This window comes from Balaenoptera musculus, chromosome 1, assembly GCF_009873245.2.
Source record: "Balaenoptera musculus isolate JJ_BM4_2016_0621 chromosome 1, mBalMus1.pri.v3, whole genome shotgun sequence".
Classification (NCBI taxonomy): domain Eukaryota; kingdom Metazoa; phylum Chordata; class Mammalia; order Artiodactyla; family Balaenopteridae; genus Balaenoptera; species Balaenoptera musculus.
In genome coordinates, this window is record NC_045785.1 from 50640322 (window position 1) to 50660062 (window position 19741).

Sequence of the window (19741 nt, forward strand, 5' to 3'; positions counted from 1 at the left end):
GGATGATCTTTGGAGGCCCAAGTTTTACCTAATCCATATCCTTACCATATTCACTAATAACTTCAACAAACCTGAAGATCTGTGGGCTGGAAATGCTTGGTTCTGCTCCTGAACTGCCCCCATCCCTCATCATTTACTACACAGCAATCAGGATTTCGCACCCCCCCCTGGCCCCCAGATCACCCTCTAGCCCTGCCTCTCCCAGAGGCACCCTCTGGCCCCAGGGAGACAGCTCTCTGTAGAGTCCTGTGAAAGAAGCTTCTACATCCCCCCCCCCCCAGGGGTCAGGGGAGCATCCTGATAACTTCCTAAGCCCTCTTCCTTTACTTTGGTTAAGCCTCTGATGCCGCATGCCCTCAAGCTGAACTGTCTTCTCCTCCTCTGTGCACCTGAACACCATCTTCCCAGCACCACTGTCACACCTTCAGCGAATCTGTGATCCTCTTCTGTCCAGCCCGAACCCCGCCTTCTTGGTGGTGGCACCATCTCTGGCCTCCCAGATCCTTGACCTCCGTATTCTCTCTTGACCTCCTCCTCCCCCTTGACCTTCTCCTCCATCCGCTTCAGCCCCTCACTCGCATGTCCACACCTGGGACTTGGTCATCCCCCAAAGTTGCTTACTCTCTGAACATCTCAAAGGCTATCTTGCCACCAAAAAACCCTCTCCCTCATTTCTCCCCAGAGCCACTTTCTCAATCATCGCCATGCAGCTGCCTCCTAAGATCATATCACAGTTCATCTTTTTTGTTTTTAATCCTTCTCTCAAAAAAAAAAATGATGATTTTTGGACTTTCAGTTTTCGAACTTTCTAGGAAATTATGATTTTTTAGCTACTCGAATACGCTAGCTAAAAGTAATGACTTGTACATTAAGATTCACCTCGATGACCCTATGGTAGTGGTCTCTTGTCAAGCATCAGTAATTTTTACTTTAGTGAACTGAGCAAGACAAGGACGATAGATAACACATTTTCAGAAAAAGGAAGACACAAGGGCTGAAATGAAAATATGGTGAAGCCCTGAACCAACCAGAGCATGTGGTTTCTGCATCATCCGAGATCACTAAGGACTGACTGGGAATGGATTCTGGCACTGGAAGCCTCCTTATTAGAACCACTACCTGGTTTCAGGTGGTAACAAAGGTTCTTTTGCCAGCCTGAAGTCTTGTGTTCTACCTTCTTTGTGCAGTTAGAGCCCTCTTTCCATGTTTCTGCTGCTGAGTTTGTTGGTGCCATTTCCAAGGAACAAACTTCTTTAGTTCCTCTTTAGGGAAGGAAAACTGACTCAGAGATCTCCAACTGTTATCATTGGAGTAGAGCTGCCAATTACTCCATTCCCCGTACCGCATAGAGGACCTGGGCCGTAATGGACACTCATCAAATATGTATTTGAACGAACTGTGTTAATATGAACCGTGTTAACATTGTCAACTCTTTTTGTCAACATTGTATAACTACTGATAGAAGCAAATGGTGCAATGATTCAGAAGGTTTTGGAGTCAGGCAGGCCCAGGTTGGAATTCCTGCTCTGCAACTTAATATAATGGTGTGATCACGGGCAATGTAATCTTGAGTCCTGACTTTCTGAGGTAGTGTATCTAGAGCTCCTAGTGCGGCATCTGGTACTGGGTAAACACTGAGTAAATGTTCCCAATCATTTACCTTTGCTACCGTACTGATGCTTTCTTCTGTTCTTCCCTTTAAGTTTGGGACGCGCCTCATTATAGAGGCCATGGAGTCAGCAGGGCACTCGATCAGCACCCTTTTCCTCTGTGGGGGCCTCGGCAAGAACCCCCTTTTTGTGCAGATGCATGCGGACATTACCGGTAAGTCTAAGAAGAAGGAGAGAAAGTCACTGTAGGCTTGGCAGCAAATGGGCATGGCCAAGATCTAGACAGGGTAGAGAACAGGAAGATATAAGTAGTGTGCCAAATTATTTTGAATATATTGAAATGTATTTTTTTTTCTTAAGACAGCTATGGTTGTCACAGTGGGGAAAGTGACTTCTATGTGTATCTAACGATTGGATCATGGTAAGAAATGAGACACGAGAGGTCAGCAAGGACTAGATCTTAATTCAAGTATTTACTCGACAGTCTTGAGTACCTCTTCTGATCCCCTCCATTGCGGGCAGTATTGAAACTACAGAGATGACGACATGATCCCTGCCCCCAGGGAGCTCAGGGTCTATTGAAGAAGGCAGACAGCAGACATGTCAAATCTAGTGTGGCAAGAGCTCTGAGTGAGAAAAGCACAGGGTATTATGGAAACACCGTGGGCCACCTCGCCCTGGTTTGGACCTGTGACGGTGCAGAGCAGGTGACTGGAGGAAGTGATAAGGAAACTGTTTGAAGAAAGATTGCAGAGCCCAGCCATGGTGGAAGCTGTGGGTGTCTGGCTGCAGATGGGGGTTTGGGCCCTAAGACCCCCAAGATCCTGTGATTCCTTCTCGGCTCATCAGAGTCAGGGATCGTGACACAGATGGAGAGAATCCAGGGTAATGGGCTGATCTCTCTGTGATATGAGCAGACAAAAGCAGAGCAGGATCTGTAGTGCAGACCCCTGGGCCCCATAGGCAGGAGGCTTGCTGCTATCCCAGAGGCTGGCCTGGGCTTCCATCCCTCTGGACCTGTGCCCTCATGCCCCTTGCTCCTTTCTCTCCCTGTGTCTCCTGGGGACTGATGTCCCCCCTCCCCACCCCATCCCGGGGTGGCCAGGCACCAGGGCTGGGCAAGGATAGGGAAGTAGGAGAGAATTGGACCCTGCTCACAGCCCCACCTCCAGTCTCATCTGAGCCCACCCTCCACTGGCCTCTGTTCATCATGATCTCTTTCTGTCCCCTGTCCCCTGGATTCCTTACCTCTGACAGCTGGGTGGGTCCAGGTTTCTGCCCCTGACTCTCCCTTCCCCGTCCAGGCCATGCAGATCCCTGCAGGTGAGAGCTTTCCCAAACATGATGGGCAACATTTACCCCCTGCACATTGTGAGATCAAACTAAATAAGTTACTGATCCCCATCTTAAAGGTAGGGAGACTGAGGCACAAGCCAGAGAACAGTATCAAAAAGCACACAGTCTAAGGGTAAATATATAAAAATAGGTATAGAAATGACTACCATTAACCACGCTCCCACTCTGTGTTGATATGAATCACCCTATTTACATTTAATCCGCACACACCACCAAAAGGTAGAAATTGGTGTCCCCGTCTTACAGACAAGGAAACTGAGGGTCAGGAAGGTGAGTTAAATTAACTGTCCAAGGTCAGACACCCAGTAGGGGCAGGACCAGGATCGTACCAGGTGTGTCCAGGCCCAGCGTCCCCTACACTATGCTCTGACCCAGGTTTCTTAACTTTTCTGCTCAGTTTGTAACCATTTGATGATGACTCCTCCTTTCCTAAAGTGTCCAAAACCTATGGCAGTAGGCCATTCTGAGGCAGAAAGAAGAAAGACGTAAAAAGGAGCCCAGATTACCTTAGATTTTTCCTAGGAGAAAAGCCATGACTACATTTTATCTCAAAGTCAGCTAGCTTGTTGCTCAAGTACAGTTCAGACTTAAAATCTGATCTGTGAGTGACTTTTTAATTTCCAGCCTCCAAATAGCCACCAAAACCTCCTACCTGGATTCAGGAGGGGAGATAAAATCAACCTTGGCTAACACATCACCCAAGGGAATGGGAAACAGGGCCCCCCAGAGCAGGGCAGCCTGTGAGACCCAGGTCCTGACTCTGCACCGCTGCTCCAGCCTTTACGAAAGTGAGTTCTCTTCCAGGCCTCACACCCCTGAGCTGACTCAGAAGCAGGGGTGCAGTGGCTTCAGAGAAAGTTCTGCTTTGGAAACTGTTCTCCTTCAGGCTCATGAATGAAAAGGCTGTTAATCGTTATTTGGATTCCAATTGAAACTGGACCCTTTGTCTCTGACTGTGGACCAGTTACAGTTCCGGACAAAGGGGCCTTTTCTTTGGCCTGAAACTCCTCTGCCTTGGGAAGCCGGTGATTGACAAGTGATGGCAAAGTGCATCTGCCTTTAAATGCTTTGGGTTCTGCTAAACTCATTAATGCGTCAGATAAAATAGTTCACATTCCAGGCAAAGCTGCCTTCTTCCTCTCCTTCACCCAGCATTCTGAGAAAAGAACACATTTGCATTTGTTTCTGCAAAAGATGGGTACACAAGCCGGGGGTGTATAGGTAGAGTGTTTGGTGCCTTTAAACGTTGTAATTGCTCTAGTTTTCCTGCAAAGAAAGCTGTAGAAAGAACCATAGACCTGGTACATGATTCTCAGGAATACATGTGAAAAACACAATGGAATTTGGGAGATGCTTTGGAGAAAGAGTGGAGTAATGGAAAGAGCAGGGGACCAGCTCTGTGACTTTGGGCAAGTTGCTTTACCTCTCTGAGCCTCATTTCCCTCTTCTGAAAGGTAGAGACAATATTATTTCCCTCAGATAGATCATGCTGAGGAATTAATACTCACAAGTTTGTGAACACCAATCTCTGTGCTTCACTTAAAATAGGTGTTCAATGAATGTTAGCTCACTTCTTCCCTGAAGGCAGCCCCACGCCAAAAAGGTGGTGCGTTTCAGAAAAAAAGGAAGTTAAATATTTTGTAAGCAAATCTTTGCCATTTGCGGAACAGTTTGCTCCTGCCCTGGGCAAGCAGGGAGAGTAGGGTTTTGCCAACTTGGGAAATGTCCTCTACGTGAGGAGGAAGAATCTCCTTGTACCCTGGGCATATAGTTAACTGTGGTTTCAAGAAATACTTGGTGTGTACTAAGTAATTGTAGGTTTCCCTCACTGACTTGGGACTAAATGTTCCTCCTAAATTTTGTTTTGTAGAATTCTGGCAGTTTCAGTAGGGGTTTCCCTCTTCCTGCCTTATTCATTATTTCACTCATTTACTCCTTCATGTATTCATTCTCTGAGTACACATGCTGAGCTTGGTGCGGGCATGCAAAGAAGAACAGTAATGTCCTGCCAAGAGGGCCATTACAAACAGAAAAAGTGCTCTCGTGCTCTGACCACTGTCCAGCGAGGCCGGGGTACCCAGAGGACGCTGGTGGCAGTGTGAGTCAGATCCAGGCAGAGAACAGATGACACACTCAGATTGGATTAACTGGAGAACACTCGAATAAAGGGTCTATTTACAGAGGTGTGGGCAGGGTTGAGGGAAACCCCGGTCACCAGGCAGTACCGTGGGGCTGCTCGCAGTCTGACCACCCCTAGACTTGCAGGGGCTGGGGCAGCAGGTAACCCACCTGAGACTGAGGGGCTACGTGAAGAGGGGCCACGTGGCTGGAGACGAGCTCAGTCCAGGATGTGGCCGGAGGACAAAGGGGCTACAGACTTTGTCCACACGGCAGTGTCCCAGGACCCAGAACAGGTGTTGGGGCCGAGGTGAGAAGAGGGTGGGAATAACTGAGATGCGGTAAACATTAAGAATCATAATAGCTAATGCCAATTTAAGTGCCTCCTCTAAGCACTTTTAACCCTCACAGCAACTCTGTGAGATCAATGGAATTTTAACCTCATTTTGCATCTGGGAAGACAGGCACAGAGGGGTTAAGTAACTTGCCTAGGATCACACAGCTAAGGCAGGGAGGAAGCCAGAATTCAAACCCTGGCAGCTTGGCTCCAGAGCACTTTGGGCTGCAACTGGAGAGCTGATGGGGGATCCACCCGGCTCCTCTGGCTTCCCGTTCCCGAGGAGAGGGGCCTGTGAGTAGTTCCTCCCTGCTCAGACCAGTGAGGCTTTGACAGGGTAAGGAGGGCTAGGAGGCGAGCAGCATATGGAGTGCTGGCTTCTAAAAAGTCCCAGGGCCGTGGGATGGTCATGGTCACACCCCCGTCCCCATGATCCCCAGACTCTGCAAAAGCTTGCGGTGCTCTCTCCTGATGCAGCCAACACAGCCCTTCCGCGTGGCCTGGTGTCTTTCCTGATCCTCTGGATGGTTGATGGGCACCTGCCCCATCCTTTCCCTGCTGGTCCACTTTCCAACCCAGATGAAGTGCATGGAGGAGGGCTTCACCTCTCACTGAGATTCATCCTAACAATAGCGGCCACCACTCTCAAGGGCTTATCATAGGCCAGGAAATGTGTTAAGCCCCATATGTGCCCTTTTTCACTGATCCTCACAGCAAATCTGTTATCATCCCCATTTTACACAGGGAGAAACTGAGGCTAAAGGGTTTAAGTGACTTGCTGAAGGACACAGGGCTAGTGGAACCAGGTCTGAGCTTTTCCCAGAGACCCCACCCCACCTGATACTTGTCAGCAAAGTCTCCAGTGCTGGCCCTGCAGTGTGGTGCTGGGACTCCTAAGTCCCCTGGGATATGTGTGGGAATTCTGTCCTCCACCCCCTTTGTCTGGGACGGCTGGGGCAGCTGCCCCAGCCCTGGAGTAGGACAATGAGTTAGGAGATGGTGGGAGCACAGAGGAGGATGTGTCAGGGAACTCTTGCCAGAAAAGATAGGAAGAGCAATCCAGTCTTTGGAAAAATAATGTCTTGAGTAGAGGAAGATCTCATAGGTCTGGCCACAGAGCTTACCTCTGTGGAGTTTGCTGCCATCTCCTGATTAGCAAATATATTTATATTTTATGTACGTTTCTTTTCATATACACACACATATAAAATACTAAGAATTCTAACTTATTCCTATTCACCTTAAGTCCACTGTGAACCTTCAGCCTCTGGGAGTTGTCATGTGGAGTGTTCCTCCCTGCCTGGTGGACCCCTACTCATCCTTCAAATGCTTGTTTAATCCTGAGCTCCCCTGCTCTGACCCCCTTCCCCATCTCGAAAATTCATTCATTCATCATGTAAGCAGTTACAATGCGCTAGACGCAGCTCTCAATTCCAGGGATTCAGCAGTGGACAAAAAGTCCCTGCCCTCATGGAGCTTATGTTCTAGCAGGCAAGACAGACAGTAAACAAGAGAAGTAATAACACGGTGTTGGAAGGCAATGAGGAAATCATGAGGCGGGTAAGGGATGTTGTGGGTAAGTTGTCATTTAACTTCAGATGGTCAGGAAAGCCGCAGTTGGGGGGGGGGATGTTTGCACAGACTTGCAGGAGGGAGTTGCCATGGGGACGTCTGGAAGCAAGTGACCCAGACAGAAGGAACAGCACAAGCAAGGGCCCTGAAGCAGATTCAAGAAAGAGCAAGGAGGCCGGGCAGTGTGGCCCGGAGGAGAGGAGAAGCCAGTCAGGGTGGAAGAAGTGGCACCGGTCCTGGAGGGCCTTGTCAGCCTTGGTAAGGGCTTTGGCTTGTACTCTGAGGCCCCTGAAGGAAGGATTCATCACACCCTCTCTCACTACTTCCCTTTCCTTAGTGCATCTCAGTTGGAAACCCAACCCCCTGTGTGGGCTTTATCTCTCTCTCATCCATTTCCCCTTTGAGACCTGAAGAGCAGGACAGTCTTATTCATCTCTATATCACTGGCCCCGCAGAGTGCTTTGTAAATGTTTGTTTAACTACTTGAAATGGCAGGTAGCAGCTAGCAGAAGCCTGGAAAACCTGGGCAGAAAGGTCTCCTGAGTTCAGATACATATAGATAGATAGATGATTGATAGATAGATAGATAGATAGATAGATAGATAGATAGATAGATAGGTAGATATAGATATAGATACAGATATAGATATAGATATATGGTGTTGGCTTCCAGGGGACCCTTGGCTACTGCAGCGGCAGGCAGAGGCAGGGAAGTCCTTTAGAGCCAGGTAATCCCAAAGAACAGGGAACTGCAAGGGGGAGGGGAGGGAGCACTGCCGCTGCCTTTACATCAGGTGTTTGTGCCGCTGGAGCTGCTGGCCGGCTCCCCACGTGGCCCCTGGCCCGACTACTCCCTAACCAAGGTGTGGCCTTGTCCTGCGCAGGCACGCCTGTGGTCCTGTCGCAAGAGGTGGAGCCTGTTCTCCTGGGTGCTGCTATTCTGGGGGCCCGTGCCTCGGGGGATTTCGCTTCTGTGCAGGTACGTGAGGACCGAGGGGTGGGCCGCGGCCCCTCCCCTGTCTGGGACTGTTCTTCCTCTTGACAGCAGTGCACGTCTTGCAAAGCACACACAGGATGTAATTAAGAAATGATAGGTTCCAGCCAGGGAAAGCACAAACACTTCTAGCCTCAGACATATTTATTGCAGTTTTCGTTTGACTTGGCCTCCGTTACTGTCAGTCGTTCTGTCTTTTTGTTGGTTTTCTTTTTTTCTCCTTTAAAATAGCTCTTATATTATTTCATTTGAATTTCCCCTTGACCATTTTTCTTCTAGCAAGTGAAACAGGTAAGGTACAAAACAAATTTTTCATGTGAATTTCTGATTTGTATTTGCTTCTTTCATCTCCACCCACCACTTTTCAAATACCTATGAGGTCTCTTTCAACAAGAGACACAAATGAAAATGTTAGTAAAAGGGAGTTAGAAGAAAAAATAAGGAACAAAGATATAGGAAGAAGGAAACAACTCGATGGCAATGATGGAGCAGACAGTTTGACTCTGAGCTTCCTGGCAGCCAAGACAAAAAAGAACACATGATAAGTTACATAATTCTTATTTTCAAAAAGAGGAAGCATACTAGTTTCTTTGGGAGACAAAGCTTTTCCTACCACTGAATTGCAAAAGACATTTCACATGTGGGTTTTATGGAGAGACTTTGAGTGGTAAAATAATAGGATTAACAATAGGTTTACAAAAAAGGTAGAGAAGCAGTATAGTTTAAGGCTGAAAGCACAAGCTCCGAAGTCAACCCTCGCTTGACTTCCAACTAGTTCTGTAACCTGACCGTTCTGCTCTCCACTCCATTTCTTTATCTGTAATAATAATCAGGAGCACATTATGAGTTCTTTCTCTGGACCAGGAATGCACGTTCAGTCCCGCAACAGCTCTATGATTCCCATTTTATAGTTGAAGAACCTGAGGCAAAAAGAAGTTAAATAACTTGGCTTACGTTGAAGCAGCTAGTAAATGCCAGAACCAAGAAGTCTAGCTCCCAAGTTGTAACTGAAAGTTGAAGAAATATTTGTTCAGCTGAGCACCAGAGAGCTTAAGTGACTTGCCCACGGTCTCAAAGTCAGGACTAGAAGCCAGGTTTTCCACCAGTAGCCCAGTAATGAGAGCTTTATTTATTGTGACACTCTTACGTACCAAGAACTATGCTAGGTGCTTTTCATATAACCTTCCTGGTACCTCTCACAACCCACACAGGCAACAGAGATCCAGAAAGATTATGGAACTCAAGTGTACACTATTGGAAGTGGTCACACGCAAGAGTCTGATACCAATATCTGTGCTCTTTGTGCCACATTTTGGGAAGTGTGGTGCACGGCATCCTGCCCAAGCCTCTCAAGTTGATGCTTGTGAAATATCCCTTCCAAAGAATTGAACCCACTCATGAATGCGTGTGGATCTTAACTGGAGTTTTTAAACAAAGATGGTAGAGTTTTCAGCTTTTTTCTGGATTTTCTGGTGCTGTCTCAGGAACATCACATGGAGATGTTTATTTATTGTTGAAATGTCAGTGACTTGTCAATTATTATTTTAATGTGTTGATTTATGAAGATGTTCTCATAACTAGGTGCCTTGCACTTCCTGGGACAAAGCATAACTGCCAAAACAAAACAGTAGAGTTGCTTACTAAGGCCCTGCATAGGTTAATGCATATTATGGACTGGAAGTTTCTGTCCCCTCAAAATTCACATTTGAATCCCTAACCCCACAGTGTGATGGTATTTGGAGATGTGGCCTTTGGGAGGTGATTTTGATTAGATGAGGAAATGAGGGTGGGACCTTTATGCTGAGATTAGTGCCCTTATGCGATGAGACACCAGAGCTTACTTTCTCTCTGCCATGTAAGGACACGGCAAAAAGGGGGCCATCTGCAAGCCGGGAAGGGAACCCTCACCAGAGCAGCCATGCTGGCACCTTGATCTTCGTGCCTCCAGAACTGTGAGAAAATGAATTTCTATTGTTTAAACACCCAATCTGTGATATTTTGTTATGGCAGCCCAAGCAGATGAAGACACCTCATTGAATCTTGACAGTCTCCATGCCTGCGGGATAAGGCTTTTTATTCCTGTGTTATATATGAGGAAACCCAGGCTCAGAGAGGCTTCAAGAAATTTGCCCAAGGCTGCAGTTAATAAGGGGCAGAAGCAGAATTGAAATCAAGGTCTCTCTGGATTATATCCTCTGTTGATTTTCATTCTTTTTTTACTTTAGCCTAATTTTTTTTTTTTCTTGAAAAAAAAAATTTGGCTTCTTAAATGTTCAAAGGTGAATTTCCTGAAAAGAAATGTCATTGGTCACAAATCAGGAGACAGTCTGCCACTGAAACAGAGTAGTGTGACAAGATCTGACTGCTCTATCAGATACTTCATACCATGCCTTGTGGCACCTCATTGACATCTTAGTCAAATCTGGAGTTTCTAGCTCTGAGAAGATTCCACTCACATCCTCTCCTAAGTGGAAACTGAGCTTCATCCCACACTGACATCTTCTTCACTACATAATATTTTCCCTTAATATTCTGGAACAGTATCTAAGATATGGTAGATCGAAAATTGTAATTGTTGACTTGAGTAGCAGCTGCAAGGCTCACAACATCTTAAAGACAAGTCCATGTCTCCTATTCAACCCGAGGAATTATGTGCCTCTCCTGACTATTTTTAGGAGCCACTGTAATCTAGTAAAGAAAGCCCCCAGGTGCCAGAGACCTGAATCTTACCTGTCATCACATGCCTGAGGGAATCCGTGTGGTCTTAACCTCTGTGCATGGTTGTTGTACATCTTCAAACAATGTCACTTGGCCTCTCCAGGTGCTCATTTCATTTGTTTGTTTTATTTCCTTTTTAAAAAATGTTTAAATAAGAATTGCCATTCCTGTGGAACTGCTGAGATAGAGCCTTTGAAAGATTCAGTGGCCTCCATGAAGCCCAGGTATAATTGTCAACATTGTAATAATGATTATATTTGGAAATGTAAATGCATGTCAACTTGGCTTCATTCACCCCTCTCTAAAGAAGAGGTGCCAACCTATGTGCCCCAGGCCTGGAGACCAGCTCAGGATTCTGGCAAGTTGAGGTGAAAAAGAATTACTTCCTCCCTGTGATTCATATTTTTCAATCTGAACTTCAACACAGTTTTTTCTTTGAACTTCAAAGATCCTAGCTTGATCTTCAGGGTGCCTGGCACTCCTTCCTGTAAGAAAGCTGAGCAGAGCTTGCCAGCAGCTCAATGATTCCAGCAGGCCAGATGTTTTGTCTTCTCACAGACCACACATCTGGTCGTTGGATAAAGGGTTTCACTTCTTATCTAGATGGGCAGACTTTGGTAGACTCAGCCAGAGTCATCTCCTTCAGAATGAAGGAAAGTCATCTCCTTCATCTTCCTTCAGATGAAGGAAAGGCTAAGAAGACTCCAGAAGACCCAGGCTGCAGACCTAGGGAAGAGTCCTACGTGCCCAGGGAGACAGGGTTTCCCAATTTCCTAGGCCCATGAATGGATGACTTCAGCCAGGGGTAGAGCGCTATACCTTCCTTTGGCGGTACCAACAGATCAGAAGGACTTAGAAATGTGGATTTTACTTACAGCTATTGCAAACTTCTATATATTTTAATTCTGGGGGAAGTTTATCAGCTGGAGGGAAAGGGATAGTGGGTGGAACTTTCTGATGGGGGTATTAATGGGCGAGATTGGTCAAGTACAAGGTCCATTGCTATTCCAAATTTTGAAGCCTGCTGACAGTTCCTGCTTCCACCTCTTGTTCATTTATCCGTTCATATTCTCATCCTCAGAGTCTCTCTCTCCCTCTCTTCCTCTGCCCTTTCCTACCCTCCCTTCCTTTAGACAACTAAAGTCTTCCTGCTATTCCCTTTCCAAATTAGGATCTCACAAAGGGTAGTTATAGCCGTCCATCTGCATTAAAGAGTAGAATGACTAATAATATCTTAAAGAATTGTCCCTCTCCAGAAATGGTGTTCTCCTTTTAGTAGTTTTCAAAACTATTCTTCCACTAGACAGTGTGACAAGTATCACGTCGCAGTTGTCTTTGTATCTGCAGCTTGATAAAATGGAATCAAATCACAGAGATGCCATTTTCATGGTAAAAGTTCACCTACTGAGTAAGTGGGAGGGGATGCAAGGAAGGAAGTCTCCCTCCCTCCTTATAGTTATCCAGGCAGTCTTGGCATCTGTGGCCTTTCCACCTGACCACTCCCCCATCCCTAGAATGTCACCCATCACTCCTCTGGCCATCGGTGTGCTCCAAAGTGATCCTCTCAAATTCTGAATATCCTGGAAAGCAAATAATTATAATTAGAAGTTGGGAGCATCCCATAACAATTCTCTAGGCTCCCAGGCCCTGGGAAATTAACACACTGGAAAAAAATCACTTTATGAACTATCAACATGCTTACATTTCGTAAGCACAGACAATAGAGAGGTGCTAAGAAATGCAAAGGACACATAAAACAAGAAACCAGTTTCAAGATGCCGTGAGAGAAAACTCAATCCAATGGCAAAGAGGCAGAAATACAAAATGGCTTTCCACTTTCTGCTTCCTTCAGCCCCTCTGCAGATGTCATTAGCTTCCCGTAATGTCTTATCTTAAAAGAAAGTTTCTTTCCCCCCAAGACTATTTATATAAAATAAGCTTTAATTCTAACTGTGCTATTGATATTTATCTTGACACCCACCCTTCCCCCAAAAAAAAAACAGTAGAGGAAGCATCTGAAGCAAAAATCAGCAGAAGGAGACAGTGACAAGAGATCAAAATGAATTCAGCCATCATTTTAATGGTAGTACCAGAGTAAAGAAAATAAGCCCTTGGAATCAACCAATTAATCAAAACCCTTTTTCCTCCCACGGTGTGAGGGTTGCCGCCTCTGTAAACCATTGACTCCGTGCGTTCCCACCATCAACTTTCCCTGTCACGTTCCAGACAGACTCCTGTGTCTCGCAGACCAATGCATCTAAGTGGCCAGTGGAGAGCGGTGATTACTCACCCTTTCTGTAATGTGTGCCCACAGGATAAACTATCCGCGCTGACCGCAGTGGTCTACCCTCAAGGTCAGTCCTTGCAAACATCCTCACTGCTTAGCTGAAGCCTCTCCTTCTGTTCTTTTTCATGAAATTTACTTCATTTAGAGCCAGTTTATATTCATCACCTATGATGTGCTTCAAAGCCTGTTATTTTTTTTATGCTATACAATACGTCTCCATTCTGTTTTATTTTGTGAGAGTCAACTTTCTGTGTTTTTTAGTCCTGTTTGGCTTCCTGTCACCATAAATACCAGTTTTACATTTTGCAAAGTGAATTTGATTACCATGATCTTGCTTTCTGGAGGTTTGGAAAGACTGATATATAATAGATGTTCAGAAATATGAAACCATGCCATTTCTTGGCACGTTCAATCTTAATTTGCTGGGTTTCTTTCCTTTTTCTGGAATACAACTACTAATTCATGTTCATTGGGAAAAAATAAGAAAATTCAGTTAAGCTGAAAGAAAAATATGAAAACACTGATATTACTACTCTAAAACAACCACTATATTAGATTCTGGCTTCTATCTTTGTAATCTTTTTTACATACTTTTAAATCATTTTATACTTTTCTAAGTTACAAAACTGCGTTCATACAATGCATATTGTTTTGTAGCCTTTTTTCCGCCACCCAAAAATACATAGTAAACATCTTTATTTATCATGTTTGTAGGCTGTACAATTTTCTGCCCCATAGTATACCAGCGATCCCCAACCTTTTTGGCACCAAGGACTGCTTTCGTGGAAGAAAATTTTTCCACAGATGGGGGTGGGTGGGCAATGGCTCAGGCGGTAATTCCAGCGATGGGGAGCGGCCGATGAAGCTTCGATCCCTTGCCCTCCGCTCGCCTCCTGCTGTGCGGCCCGGTTCCTGACACGCTGCGGACCAGTAGTGGTCCGAGGCCCCAGGGGTTGGGGACCCCTGCTATATAGCATGACTTATTTCCCCAGTCCTCTAGTTTTGAATACTTAGGTTGTCTCCGTTGTTTTAAAGAATGCTGCAACTAACGTCTCTGTATCTAAATTTTTGCCCACACCCTAAATTATTTACACAAACTAAATTATGGAGGTATAGTTGTTTGGTCAAAAAGTTTGCCTAACTTTTAGGATTTTGATACATATTAGCACTTTATACTCCCACCAATAGTGTGTGAAAATTCAGGGCTCACATTCCTTGTGTATAAGGCATCTTTTGCTGTGAATTTTAGTTTCATTTGGCTTTCATTCCCAGGTCTCTTAAAATCCTGTTTATTTCACATATGGTCCTGATACTATCATTTTTTTTTAAGTAACCTTTTGCCCTTTGCTGCTTAAGCATGTGTTTCAGGAGATAGGAGATTCTGGTTTCTAATTAAATGGATTCAGGTTTCTGATTGGATTTTCTGTATCCTGTCCCATATGTGAGTGCCTCATAGAAAATCAACAGAAAACCTGAAATGGTAATTAATAGTTTAAAGAAGGGTTAAATTAAGAATGCGATGCTGGTCCTAACATTCTTTATACTTATTGCCATACCTGGTTAACAGTACATTCTTATCTTTTTGAGAATTGCTCCCACTCAAAAAAAAAAAAAAACACAAAAAGCCAACAACAAATTCAGGTTCTGATTAATTATACATCTCCTTGTTCCAATCCAATTGGCAGAATGGCACCATGGATATAAAAGTCAAAAATTAGTGCAAAATTAGAATTCTATTTTTAGGAAATTATTTCAATTTGTAAGATATGTGACATTTGACTCTCCTGTTCCTTACAGGGTGATCCTGGAACAGGGCCTGTTACTTTCCATCCTTTGTCATTCATAGAATCCTTGCATCAACCAGTGGATGTTAACAGTCCCCACTGTGCAGATGAGGACAGTGAGGCATGGAGAGGTCATATGACTTTGCTTGATACAAAGTCCATGCTCTTTTTGTTCCATCAAACCATGTTCTTTATATTCCAGTAAATATATATCTGTTGCTCGGAAAAAGTGTAGATTCCAGTATAGCACTTTAGCTGCGCTTCTACAGGGTAGTATGGTTTATAGAACATATCAGCAGCACATGTTTAGCCTCACTGCTTGGTTGAGTATGGGACATAGAAATAAAAAGAAAAAATGTACCCTCTTTGGTTTGGAAATTTTCTAATTCCTTTGCCTGGAGAAGACTTCATACCATACTCCCAGTAGTGTTTTGTTTTATTTATTTGTATTTAATCATAATCTGTCCATTTACTTTTTATACAGATATATATAAAAAAGCACTTTAATTAAGAACTTTAATTAAACGACACTTTTTATAGTATTGTTATTAACACAAAGATTTAGGCTAACAAATATTTTTTCCAAATATCTCCCTCCCCTTGCAGTTTTTACTCAGGAACTTAAGATTTGGGCTTTTATAAAAGAAAACAGTGGCCAAACATCTACTGAGTACTTTAGAAACTTAGAAGGGTTTCAGAACTGTATTTCTAAAATAAAGTTTACCTACCTCTTTGACTTCATTTTGTTCAAGACAACATTTTATACTGGTGCAAATCTGAAAAAATATGTTAGATTATTTAGTAGAAATGAATGCCTGTAAGTACTTAATTCCTCATTCTAATGATCATTTATGCTTTTACTTTTTATAATAAATGTCTTAGTTGGAATAAATCAGAAATGAATAAGTAGGACTTTTTTTTTTCTCCCTTTACTCTAGGATGTCATGAATAGATTATCCATGCTGTATAAATTTAATATTCAACACAGTAAATTAGGGTATGGAACCAAATAAGAGATGAGGGAAGACAAGACCTTTAGTTAAATCAGGAATTGTCTGTAATTAGGAAAAAGTTCTGAAAAATGACTACACACACACACAGTCATATACACATACATACCACATACCACTGGACAAAGTTTGATTCAGAGTCATGGAATGTTTAGAGGTCTTACTGAAGTCTCTGAAAGACTTTTGGTTCCATCATTGAGGCCAATGATCAAGAAGTATGCAAAAGAAGAAATACCATTATTACAGTTGCTTATTGGAGGTGTTTGATACGCTGCAATGAACCATAAAGTACCACGTGTGTAGAAACTTGGATGGCATGTCTCTCATCATATGCATATCAAAGAAATTTGAACATTTAAAAATTTAGTACCATGTTAAAAGTTATACATAAGGAAATTTCCTATACTATTATCATCATAATTTTACAAGTGAAGAAACAGGGTAGGAGGGTTTAAGTGACTTACCAAAGCCCATGGCTAGAAATGGATGGAGCCAGAATCCAAGGCCTAGCCTAGGATTTCAAAGCTGAGGATTGTTCAACTTGGTCATACATGGAAGTGGACTCCTCTGGGGCTGAGTGTGATAGCCATTATTTTAAAAAACTAGTACCAGTTTTTTAGACAACTAGAATTTTTAAAATTTATTTTATGGAAGTGTAGTTGATTTACAATGTTGTGTTAATTTCTGCTGTGCAGCAAAGTGATTCAGTTACACATATATATATTCCTTTTTGTATTCTTTTCCATCATGGTTTATCACAGGATATTGAGTACAGTTCCCTGTGCTATACAGTAGGACCTTGTTGTTTATCCATCCTATACTAGTTTGCATCTGCTAATCCCAAACTCCCAATCCATCCCTCCCCCACTCCCCCTCCCCCTTGGCAACCACAAATCTGTTCTCTGTGTCTGTGAGTCTGTTTTTGCAGACAACTAGAATTTGAATGTACATTAAAATGTCCCTGTGTTAGTCAAGGCCCCCACAGAAGTTACCTTCAAATTAGGGTAGTTTTAGAGAGTTTAGTAGAGGGACTATTTACAGACTGGGGACCGGCCCTGGAGAAATCACAAGGGAGGATATAGTATGCTGGGGTTTGTAACAGCTGGACCTTAAGAGGTGAAGGGAGAGCACAGTTACTGGAGCCCCTGAGCCCCAGAACAGAGGGCTGTGTGGGGGCGGCCGAGTCAGCTGGCTTGCCAGTGACCCTGGAAGTGAAGAGCTGGATTATTGTTCCCATCCTCCTCCGGCTCTCTGACTTACGGTCGGGCTCCCCACTGGCTGGAGTCAAAGTCAGAGGGCAAGAGAGCTCATTGATATAGTCCGTACAAGTGAGCCCGGCTCAGCTCAGAGAAGGGTGGGAGGGGGTCTTTAGGAGCGAATGCAGCTGTCCTCCATAGTCATCCAGACTGGGCTGTGCAGGTCTGTCTGCGACCAGAGGCCAAGCTGTGAATGGTTTGTTACAGATTTGCAATGAGATAAGGGACTTGCATCAGAATGTAAATCAATTACAACATTTTGTTCGTAGCAAGATGTTCCCAGTGAGAGAATCAGGGTGTTTGTTTACTTTCTGGAGCAAACTCCTTATGTCATTATGGACGGGCCCTTTGAGTAACACTGATCAGATCTGTCAGCTCTGCAGGTGACAGACAGGCTAGGGTGCTCAAAAGGGACCCACTTATCCCTGCTTTCCTTTTTCTGCCTTCCCTTCTGCTAAAGACAAGAAAACTGTGCCTCTTCTGAGCTGGGCACTGTGCTAAGGTACTTGAGATGCCATTTGATTCTTGCAAGGTAGGTTATTCACCTCACCATTACAGATAGGAAACTGAGGCTGAGAAAGTTTAAATAACAGATCCATCATCTAACAAGTAGCAGAGCTGGCGATTAAATCCAGAGCTGACTCCAAAACCTGTGTTTTTTGTATAGGCTGCCCTAGGGCCATGCTTAAAATTATCTGACATTAATACCCAGGAAACAATGTAGGGTTCTAGGGGGATTGCCTTGTTTGGAGACCTATGGCTGTGTTCTCTGTTATTGGTAACAACCACCAATTCATGGTTTCTGGGAATAGACACACCCCAACTCCCAAAAAATCAGACAGCACCATTTATGGGTCCCATGTTACTCTGCTTTACAAGGCCTTTCCCAGCCCAGCCAGCCGGATCAGAAGGTGAAGTCAGTTTGTTTCTAAGTGGCTCTTGTCTGTTTCTATCTCTTTTTAAATCTGGGAGGTGGGGGAAGAAGATGGGGAGAAAGAATTCATGAGAGGGATACATTTCCTTAGAAATGTTATTAATTGGATGGGCAAAACAAGAGAAGGAAATAAAATAGCTGCTCCTTACTAAGTAAAGGCATCTTCTTCCCTTATCTCATTAAAAATTAAAAACACTCTTGGTTTAAGTAGGGCAAATTAGTAATTAAGTGCTATATAATCAACTTGTGTAAACATAATATTGAAGGGGAGGCCAAATTAATCACTCTGCTGGCTTGTTTTTGCCCCCATCAATGCACCTTTTACTTGGGTCCTTCCTGTGATGTCAGGATGCATTTTCTGCTCTCCTCTGCAGCTGGAGGTAGGGTGGGCTGTGATAGCTGGGCTGACAGATGACAGTGGGCTACATCTGGAAAAGGCATGTGTCTTGGCCTTGATTCAACTCGGTGATCAGGCTCCCTATTTAATATTTTGAGGCAAGGCTCATCAGCAAGAGGCTGCCACATGGCAGGGACAGTCCTAGATGGTAGCAGGACAAAGAAGATTTAAACACATCTTGGGGCCCATGGAGTTCCGGTCGGGTGGGGAGGAGGTGGACACAGACATATACAGTTATGAAAAAGTCAACACTAAATGTAATGACAAAGACACAGCGCCTTGGCTTGGGCTCAAATCATGGCTCTGCCACTTACCTTGAGTGAGTTACTTAATTTCTCTGTGCCTCAGAGCCCTCATCAGTAAAACATAACAGTAATATCTGCATCATAGGTATATTATCTCACAACTCGTGTTGTAAGAGGTAAACACGTTAGTGCATGGAAAGTAGAATAGTGTCTATTTAATGTTGGCTCTTATTTGTTTAACTACAGTTGCTATACAGTGGATAATGGAGCAGAGCACCAAGGAAGGAGTGTCTTCTATTGTCTTAGGGCTAGAAATAGAAAGGTGCTTCTGAGAAGGCAACATTTGAACTGGGCCATATAGGATTAGTTGGTGATAGAGCTGGAACTCTGTTTGGAGGGGCATGTGAACCGGGCTGGCTCTTAATCTTTGCAGTAGAATACCTTCTCTGAAAGCAGAGGAAGGAGCATGTGCCTCAATCCTGCACAAATCTCTCTCCATTTCAACTCAACACAATAAATATTAGTAATAACTGCTGGAGCTCAGTCGTGTTATGGCAACTGCCTGCCAAGTCTTGGGGGGTGGAAGAGGGTAAATGAGCTGAATCTGTTGTGGACGGGATAAGAGGAAATCAAATGCGGCCAAAGAAAGTAGCCCACTAAGTCACCTTGCTACACTCAAGGTGATGGCATCTCCTTGGCTTGCTAGCTATGTGAACCAGCCTGGCTGGGCAAGGTACTTAGTTTCTCTGATCCTCAGTTCCATATTAACTGACCCCACTGAGTTACTGCAAATATTCTATGCATGAAAGCACAGTTAGCACAATGCCTGGCATGCAGAAAAGTACTAAGATTAATATTGCCTGTATTAATTTTTTTTTTTTTTTTTTTTTTTAAAGAAATTCACGTTCTTTTATTTATTTATTTATGACTGTGTTGAGTCTTCGTTTCTGTGCGAGGACTTTCTCTAGTTGCGGCAAGTGGGGACCACTCTTCATCGCGGTGCGCGGGCCTCTCACCATCGCGGCCTCTCTTGTTGCGGAGCACAGGCTCCAGACGCGCAGGCTCAGTAATTGTGGCTCACGGGCCCAGTTGCTCCGCGGCATGTGGGATCTTCCCAGACCAG

The 19741-nt window shown here is 44.3% G+C and overlaps 1 protein-coding gene across 13 annotated transcripts in view; it reads left to right on the plus strand.

Moving 5' to 3' along the window:
• The window catches only part of FGGY (FGGY carbohydrate kinase domain containing), a 411376-nt gene that overhangs the window by 321483 nt on the left and 70152 nt on the right, over positions 1-19741 (plus strand). For 11 of the 13 annotated variants that reach the window (XM_036829988.1, XM_036829956.1, XM_036829998.1 and 8 more), the window contains 2 exons: positions 1704-1824; positions 7878-7972. In XM_036829988.1, the coding sequence (XP_036685883.1) occupies positions 1704-1824; positions 7878-7972 (216 nt within the window). Of the gene's footprint in view, positions 1-1703; positions 1825-7877; positions 7973-9847; positions 9940-19741 lie in introns of all 13 variants that reach the window. The other 2 variants (XM_036830014.1, XM_036830023.1) reach the window with 2 other exon arrangements.